At 35.9% G+C, this 10,950-nt stretch overlaps 1 protein-coding gene across 4 annotated transcripts; it reads right to left on the reverse strand.

The window, feature by feature from the left end:
- Nucleotides 1-734: 734 nt before the first annotated feature.
- LOC120074448 lies at nt 735-9,979 on the reverse strand. Of its 4 annotated transcripts, none has more exons than XM_039027573.1 (21): nt 9,262-9,979; nt 8,756-8,988; nt 8,600-8,671; nt 8,341-8,478; nt 7,831-7,949; nt 7,445-7,756; nt 7,156-7,240; nt 6,988-7,081; nt 6,791-6,904; nt 6,533-6,696; nt 6,307-6,427; nt 5,993-6,217; nt 5,726-5,916; nt 5,428-5,595; nt 5,234-5,339; nt 5,021-5,158; nt 4,775-4,933; nt 4,488-4,688; nt 4,136-4,402; nt 3,900-4,008; nt 735-1,539 (listed from the first exon to the last, which is right to left on the reverse strand). In XM_039027573.1, the coding sequence occupies exons 1-21, from the start codon at nt 9,727-9,729 to the stop codon at nt 1,127-1,129; spliced, it is 3,897 nt and encodes a 1,298-aa protein (XP_038883501.1). In that variant the 5' UTR covers nt 9,730-9,979; the 3' UTR covers nt 735-1,126. The 4 variants fall into 4 exon arrangements, with proteins under 4 accessions (XP_038883501.1, XP_038883500.1, XP_038883503.1 ...); XM_039027572.1 differs by having other exon boundaries at nt 6,988-7,093; XM_039027575.1 differs by having other exon boundaries at nt 6,988-7,093; nt 8,756-8,997; nt 9,262-9,390.
- Between the last annotated feature and the right edge of the window lie 971 nt (nt 9,980-10,950).

A 10,950-nucleotide genomic window follows, 5' to 3' on the forward strand; every position in this document is an offset into this window, starting at 1 on the left:
AGTTACATCTGTCTCCTTAAGTACCACTGATCCCATCTAATGAACATAAGTCATAGTCCTACTATGACTGAGTATTCTCTTCCCAAAGAGAAGTTGTGGCCACTATGTTCAAACTCTGGAATCAGCCCTTAAGGGAGCAATCTCTCTACTTATCTACTTGTGGAAGAAGTGAATTCCATCTTGTGGATTGAGTTCCCAACTCCCAGATCAGACAAGTCCCAAAAAGGTAGGCATGTTGAGTTGGCAATCTGGCCCCTCTTACCCATACTAATCAAAGGACCGCTCTCAAAGGTAAGAGTTCACAAACAGACTCAGGATTGAGGTCGTGTCACCTATGGTCCGTTTAGGTGAGATGCAAGTCTCTAGTATCAACGGCGTTATATACAAGAGTCTAGTCATCTCGTGGTACCAGGTCTTATACAAACTCTTTGTATAGGACACCCCCGCTCACGTCTCCACACGAATGGGGTCAGGATCTACTATTTATAGTAGTTTACAATATTTGCAAAACCTCTACAAAGCGGGTCATATCCGTAGTGTCACTAGGATCAGGTATCCCACCTTAATCCTTATACTACAGACCGATTTAGGTTATCACTTAAGGCATGATCCACTTAGATATCACATATACATGCTTAAGTTCATATAAGATAACCAAGGAGTTTTTTGTTTATTGGATATGAGTAAATGTCAGAATTAAATAACACTTATTTTATTCATTGAACAATGTGTATCTTTACAAAATAACGAGACTCCGGGAGAATTAGGACACCAATCCCAACACATGGCGCGTCGCGCCAATGTCTATCCACCACCCTTCACAACCACCGATCACATTTACTTCTGTGATCATGGTGACTAACGGTTCTTCTGTCAGGTTCGCTTGACCAGCAGGACAATGCCTGTTCCTACAATTCCTAGTCATGTGCCCAAGTTTATTACAATTAAAGCAGAGGAACTGTACCGCTTCTCTTGAAGGGGGCTTCTGTTTTTTCTGTTGGTTCTGGTTGCTGGAGTCATGGTTCTGACCTTTCTTCTTTGTCCCCTTAGGTTTTTGGTCAAGTTTTACCATGCCAGAGGCGGATTTCCTAGGTACTGCGTTCACCTCCTCCCTCTGGTCCTGCTTTCAGGCTTCCTCCTCGATCCTTAACCGAGTTATAAGACTCTCTAATGAGAACTCCTTGGTCTTATGCCTCAAAGTGTTCTTAAAGTCCTTCCACAAGGGGGGCAGTTTATCAATAATAACAGCAATTTGAAATTGTTCGTCTAGAGGCATACCTTCAGTAATTATCTCATGAGCTATCTTCTGGAGTTCATGGGATTGGGCCTCCACGGATTTTTCATCCGTCATCTGGAACTTGAGATAATGACTAACCGCATATTTCTTCGACCTAGCCTCCTCGGTGTCATACTTCTTTTGCAGGGCATCCCAGACCTCCTTCGCTGTCTTCATTGTACTGTAGTAGTGATGTTTGGTTTTATGAAGTGGAAATGTGGACACTATGCGATGATGAAATTGCATTGTGCACTCAAGTTTCCCTATCAGAATCCAAGTGTAAATTCTTCTGAGTTTCCTAGTAAGTCCAGGGTCGAACACAGGGACTTGTGAAAACAGATTGCGTTGGTAATTTTTATGAAGAACTTTGCGGTAACTGGTTAAATAAATAAATCGTTGGGTTTGTTGTTTGCATTGATGAAAAAAAAAAAGAAATAAATGCAGCAGAGTTTGAAAAGAGTTGATAAACGGGAGATGCGATGAATATACAGTGAACGGGTTGAGAAGGGTTTCGGCTAACACTTCCTAGAATGCGTTCATGCTTTGCGATCATGCAACATGCATACAATAGTAAACCATCTCTCGATGTCCTTGTTTACCACATTCTTGTATATTTGTATGATTTTTTTTATTTTTTAAAATTAAAATTTAAACTTGTACCAGAAAAATTCAATATGATGTAAATTCAAATCATGCCATTTGCTGCCCAATCCTATAGATCTCAAGAGTAATAACAAGCAAACAAAAAATTCACAAGATAATACAAATTTAATATGCATTCTAAAAATTGCTACAAACATTTTATTTTATTTTTCTAAACAAGTTCACGTGCAATTTTTCTTACCATATTTTTTAATACGCTTAAAATTTGTGTTTCAATTGAAATATGTTATCCATGTAAAAGTTTAGATTCTCCACTATATTTGATAAATACTTCTAATAATTAAAAACCATCCATAATTTTCAAATATACGCCTATAATTATTTACTTATTTTTCTCTAGATTTGATCGTAGTGTTACTTATTTTTGTTAAAATATATTGGACACCATATTAAAAAAATATTTTCAAATATAACAAAATGAACCAAAATATTTATATGACATAACAAAATTTCACTGTTAGTATCTATCTGTGTCATGATAGATATAGATAGTAGTCTATCGCAATCTATCGTAGATAGACGGTGATATTTTGCTATATTTGTAAATATTTTAAGTGATTTTATCATTTAAAATAATTTTCCTATTAAAAATTATAAAATAGAGTTTGGTAGTTGAAAAATAATATTTATTTGGGAAAACTACCTTTCTATTCTCCAAATTTTGAAAATAGGTGTATTTGATTCTTGGATTTTCAAAACAAACCTTTTTAATCCCAAAATTGTGTAGAATAGATACATTTCTTATTAGTTTCCCAAAAAGATTCATTAAGAGGTCGTTTGTTTCGCTGGGATCTAATAAGATAAATGGGTATCTAGATTACCACGATACTAATGTAAAAAGTTGTAGCATCTAAAAATTTTCGACTATCCTAGGATACCCTTATGAAAATATCTCAAAAGTTTTGGATATTTTTTTTAAACATAAGTTTTCCAGATTCCTATATTCAAGGCATCTTTTTTTTTACTTTTTATTTATTTATTTATTTATTTTTTCAAATATAGAAAAATGAACCAAAATATTTACAAATATAACCAAATTTCATTTTCTATTTACGATAGACCGCAATAGATTGCAACAGACACTATATGTGTCTATCTATGTCCTGATAAACACAGATACAGATAGTAATATATCACGGACTAGCGATATGTCGATGATTTAATATTATTTGTAAATATTTTCAATAGTTTTATCATTTAAAATAATCTCCCTTATTATTTTTTTTCTTTATATATATTTAGTTTTAGAGGCTTGAAACTGGATTCCCATGTTGAGAGGTATCCCTTTTTACTTTCTTTTTCATATATATATATATATATATATATCCTAATAAATAGTGTCTACCATATATATCACTAGTTTTTTTATTATATCTTAGTTATTTTTATTTCTTTTAGAGAATATTCATCAAATTCAAATTAATATTTATTTTATAAAAAATTAAATTAAAACATATTATTTTGTTGAGAATAAAATACTGAAATAATATAAGTTATATTGATTTTAAAAAATCAAATTAATAAATAAGTTCAAATTATATTAAATTAATTATAAACGAATGAATAGTCATAAATTTAACATTTTCAAATACAAATCTTACAAAACAAACATAGTTATCTTCGTAGTCTCAAATCTACAAAAACTTTCCAACAAAAAAATCATTATCCAAAAATGCTAGACATCTATAATTCTAGGTATTTAAATATTCTAATTATCTACATTATCTAAAAAAAATGACCCTAATGAATTATTTAAGTGAAAAAGAGATAGAGAAGCTCAAAATTGGAAGCCAGATATATATGATGTTGTATGCAGTTTCTGTACACGTCAAAATTTTCCAATTTAAGAAAATGATTAAAAAATATTTTTTTTATGTACATATAAAAGAGGGAGTTTTCGCTCCTAAGTATTGCTTGCTTTATATGATTTCGTTTGTTCAAAAATTGATAGCATCCTTACAGAGAATTGAACGCACTTCCATGATCGAAGATGGTGGCTCCAAGTCTCTCCGTTGCAGGGCATTTCCGAGCAACCGCTGCATTTCCGACGCAAACACATCGTCTAAAGCCTGCAGATTCAATCAAGAAGATTCAACAAAAGAATAAGGTAATCGACTGATCTTCTTCATTTCGTTCTATTCAACAACAGAAGGATTTCGAAATTATGCCAAGCTCAATGATGAGTTTTGGACTTACAGAAACCGCAATGCGCAAGCCTTTATACGAGGAGATGTTTTCCTTTCTGTTTTCTAGGAGATGTAGAAGATCTTGTCCCATTCGATCCCACAAACGTCGGCAGATTGCAACGAAGACGTCGTTGTTAAGGACAGGGTGGAGATGATGGATTGTGTTCATCAGTAAATCCTTCAATGGCTGCATTCTGCTTCGTATTTCTGAATCTGTCATCGCTTCCTTCGTGTCTTGTATTATCTTCCGCAATTTTGTTGCACTTTGGACCCTTGTCTGCGTATTGCAATGCTGCTCGATCAAGAACTGTTTGTTTTAACGTTAATGGCAGGAATGTATTTTGGATTTGAAGGAAACATACATTTTCTGCGAGTTTCTCCACAACTGCGTGCAGGTAACTCCTGAATTTGGCTCTAAGCACTAGAGTTACTTCGCTGAGATATTCACCACTAGCGATACCTTCATCAGTCATGCAAGAAGATGTCAATGAATTCAATCTGCGTTCAATCTGAGGCACAAGCTCATCCAACATCCTCTTCATTGTGTTCAAAAGAATTCCCAACTGAAAAAGATGGTCCCTCAGTCAAAAAATATCGTCTTTTCAAGGGTGACTTTTCTTTCAAACCACACAGAATGAATAAGCAATACCTCATCTGGTATAAAAAATGTATCCACTGATTGTCTGGCAAACTTCTGGAAATATTTGGAAAGCATTATAGGCACTGAGTTATCCTTTAATGGGGATAAAACATCAGAGTATTGCCTTTCCAAGGATTCAAAAATTGCCTTCTCAATATCTGCAGTTGCCTATAGAAGGAAAAGGGATACCACTTCAAAACCTGGACAAGTACTTGGTGAGGCAGGGAATAAAGTACCACATTTTTGGACACCTACCTGTTCTAGACTGTTTGCATATTCTGGCCAGCGACAAATGATGACTTCATATTCATTTAGTGTCTCCTTTAGCCTGTCATACATATCATCAACAAACGGCAATGTTGAGCTTTCTGGTCTGGCTCCATATGGTTGTACCTGAAGGTAAACACTATCAGAATGTCACGAGTTTCATGGCAAGAACAAAAGCTCATCGTGCTGTTGCATTCATACCTTGTCCTGTTTGCACAAGTCGAGCAAAACAAGACGCTTACTTTGAATCCAAAGTGTAATATATGAGTTGAAGAGCACTTTGGCATCAACTCCACCTTTGATAGGACTGAAATAATCTCAAGACAGAGATTAAGAAAAAGTGCAATTGGCATCGTAATTCTTATCATTGGAGATTCAAACAGAGATACTAGTACCTGATGTTCCACTGAACAAGATCCCGCTGGAAATCTGCTGTAGCAATGACAAGTTCCGTCACAGGAGGGGATGGACCTGGAGGAGAACATGCCACGAGAAAATCTTGCAATCTATTGCACAACTCCACACTGTATATGGATGAAGAAAGGTTTGGCAAGTCTATGAAACTGCAGAATGACAAATGAAGGTTTATAAATATAGGTAGAATCACCAGAAATTTCAGTCAGCAAAGATGTCTTTCAGAGGAACCACAAAAAAGAAAAGATTCAGAATGAAACATATGGTGAAATCAATCACCTGGGGAGCACATTTTGATGGTGGATTTCAATATCGGTCATCACTTCGTTTCTAATATTCCAAACCACAGTTGTCATCTTCTGGTAAGTAGTTGAAAGAATAACAGCATCGATCAATGTGCCTTCTTTACTGCTCGATATAATTTCATCTACTTCTGCTAATATAAGTTTTGATCTTTTCCTTGTAGCAGCCTGTACCAGTCAACTTAACGTTAACAATTCATAAAAAAATGAGAGAGGATAACTGCAAATTTTTGGTTTCAATTACTTGTAGATATCTGCACAATTTCATTTGCGCCTTAGAACTCAAAACATCATGTAGGAGAGCATATAGCTTGACAGAGCGGGTTAAAGCAGGAGCAACAAAACCACTTGCGCTACCAAAGACAGCCATCATCCCTGAAGGTGAAGATTCGTCGAGTGACTTATAATTCTCAAAGACGAGAGCAAGAATCTTCTCGATCTGTTCTTTTATCTCCAATAGCATGCGATTCTAGTGGATAATAAATGAGGTCAATAAGCCATTTGGTGTCATTCTATTACGGCATGGAAACTTATAACTTCGAAATGATAACCTTTTACCTCTTGACGACTCAAGGAACCCCTCCCTGTTTGCTTCATTATAACTGGTTGCAACAATTCCTCCACCAAAGACAGACAATCTTCAGTGGGTGAAGCAACATCCATGACATAGGAAAGGTACCTGCAAAAATCCAAATAATTGATGCAAATTCAAATAATTCATTAGTACATTACAAAAATATCAGTTTGATGAAATGAAATAATTCATTCTAAAATGTCTCATTACCTAAGCTTAGTATACGAATCTGATATTCCATAGTAAGTAGCAAATTTATAAAGTAACCACTTCCATGGCCCTTCTAACAACAAATTTCTTTGCTGAAAATGGCTTACTTTCATTGCAACTTCTAACAAGATATCATATGCCACGGTCTCAGCAACAACTCCACACTGCATTTTGAAACTGAGTTGAGTTGCTAATCTCATTAAATCACAATTTTTAGGATCTTTATACCTTGGGTTTCATTCACTTCTTTTGACTAACCTTAAGACTATTATTGTCATCTGGGCTTGTAGAATAGCTTGTATGTAATTGTATTCTCCCAACAAGTTCGTGCTCTGGCTCTCGATACACAGGCCACCACTGTGTCTTTTCATCCTGCATCAGTATAGCCCATTTTACTTAAAGCTCCAAGTGAAGGCATAAAACTAAATTTTAGCTGAGTATGGACAAAACTATACTGAATCATCCGCAATGGCAGCAACTTGAACTATGACATGGCCATGATGCTGTCCTTTGGAATCCATAACCTCGATTATTAAATCATCTCCAGGACTATCAGGAAAGCTGTTTGTTCCATTAATCTCAAATATAATAAAAAGGAAGAAGACAGGGAAAGAAAAGCTTACAATAGATAAGTTTCACCAGACGCTGGTTGCATTTTAACAACATCATCAGATGAGCTTTTTAGTCTTAACAAACAAGAATATGTTTCTGATGACAGGAAGAGATTGTCAGCTGAAGTTTGAATTTCATACAGGCAAGGGAAGACAGAACTCAATTATAAATCATTTCAAGTTCATTTATGCAAACTTGGTATGTACAGCATTCATTCGTGCACACTTGATATGTTTTAATGTTCCAAACAACTGGTCAATCTCATTTTTCCAGCAATAAGAAAATGTCGAGTTTAGTCACCTTGCACTACTTTATAAGTTGGCGAGATGTGACATAAAGAAACTGTGCCAGTTTTAATGATTGCGAAGATCTGTTTCCCATACTGAGAGCCAGCTTTCATATAAGCCAAGCTCTGATGAGAGAACGAACCAGTTGAGTTCGTAGGAAGATGATGAGCTACTCGAACCTTTCGTTTGGCTTTCCATTCAGATTGAAGCGTTTGCTTTACTGTGGATAAATGTGCATTAAGACTTTCCATTTTGATGGTGGATTGTGTTATACATGAATGACCACAGCTGATTGGTGGCTCCAGTCCCATTTTCACTCTACGCACTGTCAAATAAACCAAGGTTGGAAACATATAGAAAACATCTTCAAATCTTGTTTGACAAGTTCAAGTAAGATACCCTGCACTTTAATTTTCCCAAGACTTCTTATGGATTTTGGAACAGTTTCATCACTGGCCAACCCTGAGGGAGGTTTTGCCAAGAGATCCTCTTCTGGTTGCAGTAGTGTTTGCCGTAAACTGTTGCAGTTGACAACGTAAGAACAAAGAAACCAAATAAATATAATAGCCGAACAAGTAGAATATATCAAAAGAATCATTTGATTTGAAGAAACATTTAAGTTGAACTTAGAACGAACTAGATCCGCCCTCTGATCTGACTGCTAACAAAATCTAATTTCTATGAGGTAACAAAATTTCAAACCAAACTCAAGCGGAGTGTCTTGTGATGCAGCGAAATAGGTATTTAGGCTAAATCCATGATCAAACAAAGGAAATCCATCCCTATAACGAGAGAAGCTCTCAAGAACATAAGTTCTATATTAAAATGGATGATTAAAAAAATAAAAATAAAAGAAAGAAAGAAAGAAGCTCCCTAACCCAAATGCATGAGTCTGTTTCGGTAACTTACCCAAACGCATCACGCAAAAGTTTGCACTCATCATTCAAGAAGTAGGGAGCTTCTGTACAATGACCTTGAGCCCATGAGTGAAGGCATAGCCTAACACATGCTTCGTAAGTAATAACAGCACCCCATGAACGTTGCCCTCTGCATAAATGAGTCCACCCATCATTAGAAAGAACAAATTATTGCTAAAAGAGGCAATTATGAAAGTCCTTTGCTATTGCTTTCGACAAATCGAATGCAACGCTCAAAGTTGCTTCAGTACATTGCTCTATAGTTTGGGAGGCGGGCAGGAACTGTAAAAGAAGGTGATGCAACTCTGAGATCAGCAGCATTCCTGAATCAAGATGTAGTTGTTAAAACCATACACTTCCAGTGCAAAAGTTCGAAAGAGAAGCAAGTGTGAGGCCTATACACTAACCTAGCTGATGAATTGGAAATTTTAATATTTGTAGCTTGTGCATTTTGGCCTAAATAGCCTTCTTGTGTTATTTGTTCATTTCTTGTGACAGGGTGATAAGCCCTATATGTTCTACAAGTTGAAGCTTGATCCTTAATCCCCCTTATTTCTTGATTACGAACATTTAATGGAGGAGCAGTCGGAATATAAAAATTCTTATGTATTGTATTCCCTGTTGCTCCGCCATACTTCATCTGTCACAGCTAACAGAAAGTGAGTTTTTGCTCATACAAATCTTCAAATGTTCAAATGCAAAGAAAATAACCCATTTGAATTAATTAATTCCCATCCTATAAAGTTATAAAATTGCATCTGGGCAATGTATAGACAAATCAGTCGAAACTTCTAACACTAGCAATCTTGACTTGCTAGTATATAAGAAACTGGGACTGCTTCAGATTTACTCACGAATCATCCTAAAATCTTATTCAATTAAGAACAAAACCAGAACATAACAATTAACAAACCTGATCGGAAGCTGCAAAGTAACCATCAGTATCACCAGAAGAAATATCAATCGATTTACCAAATGAAACGTCAGTACTAGAAGTCGTTACCGAATCCGACGTTTTGACTCTTCCATGACTATATTCTCGCTTTACTCGAATTGCTTCTGGAACTAAACCAAGCCCGTAATGACCCATTTCAGAACAATGATTGTTTAATTGACTGGGCAATTTAACGCCATTAATGGCAGTCGGATGATGGTGAACTTTGTCATCTTGAGGAGATAGGGCGACTAAGTGGTCTCGGCTATGATTTACACTCCCCGAGTCAGACGACAGGTCCAAGTGGGATCCAGAATCATAATCCTCGCCATAGCCCTTCACTGCTTGAGCTTGAGACCCATTAATCGAAATCGAGGGCAAATTGGCAGTACCAAGCGGCAATCCAAAACTCCGATCGCCGGAAACAAAACAAGCAAAATCCCTCATCTCCAACTTCAAAAATCTTCCTTCTGAAACAGCGGCGTATCCCAATTGATATAAAATGAGAATCGAAGATGATACTGACCGAAAATAGAAATGGCAGAAGAAATATTAGGCAGCAAAAATAGTGAGAAGTGGAAGCGGTGTGAAGTGTGAAGAAGGGAAAGAGAGTAGACTTGATTGTGTAACGTTAGAATTAAGAAAAAGGAAAAAGAAAAATTGGAAATTGAAGATTGGAGATTAAATAAATGATTAAAAAAGGAAAATAGTTCCATTTTAAGGAATGAACGGCCGCGGCAACGAAAGCGGTGGGATTTCGGCGCGTATGACGTGGCGGCGAGGGGGCAAGGCGTACGCGCTCTTTTATAACGGTCGAGATTTCATTATTAGTTAAAACTTAAAAGTGAGAGAACTTACTTTTGCCGGTGAAGAGTACATGGGAAAATTTGACGAAATAACTCAAAAACCAAAAACTTTTTCATAAATGGTCTCTTTTTAAAAACTTTTATGTGCGATATCTATTCACATTTTCATAACACTTCTTTAGAGTATTTCTCGCAGTTTTCTATCAACGTCTCCCTTCATCTTCGACATCATTCATTGTTCGTCGATCGTATCTACACATTTTCGCCTTCGTTTCATTTCCGTCTCCACCGTTCCAGTAATCTAAAAGGTATGTTACTCTTGTCTGTCATTTTCTGAAATCGTACAGTACATGGGTTTGATTAGGGTTTAGGGTTGGTTTAATACATTTCGTATAGCTTTTAATACTAGATCACATAAATTCATATCTTAGGTCACATAGATTTATATAATTGATCGTATAGCTTTTGCTAAACAATCGTTTATTAAAATCTAGACGATCGTATACCTTTTGCTTAACGATCGTATAGCTTAATTTAGATGATCGTATAGCTTTTGCTAAACAATCTTATAACTTAAACTAGATGATCGTATAGCTTTTTCTAAATGATCTTATAGCTTAAACTAGACGATCGTATAGCTTGTGCTAAACAATTTTATAGCTTTTCATACTCGATCGTTTAGCCTTTCATACTCGATCTCATAGCTTTTAATACTTGATCATATATGTTTGCTATATTGTAGATGGCGCACTCAGTCCTAGTTGAGAAATATTTTCCTGTTACCATAACTTGCTTAGCCCACATTGGCAAGAAGAATGTACTAATTAAGAAGAAACTAACAAAAACACAAATGGGCACATTC

The sequence above is a fragment of the Benincasa hispida genome, chromosome 3, assembly GCF_009727055.1.
Source record: "Benincasa hispida cultivar B227 chromosome 3, ASM972705v1, whole genome shotgun sequence".
Classification (NCBI taxonomy): domain Eukaryota; kingdom Viridiplantae; phylum Streptophyta; class Magnoliopsida; order Cucurbitales; family Cucurbitaceae; genus Benincasa; species Benincasa hispida.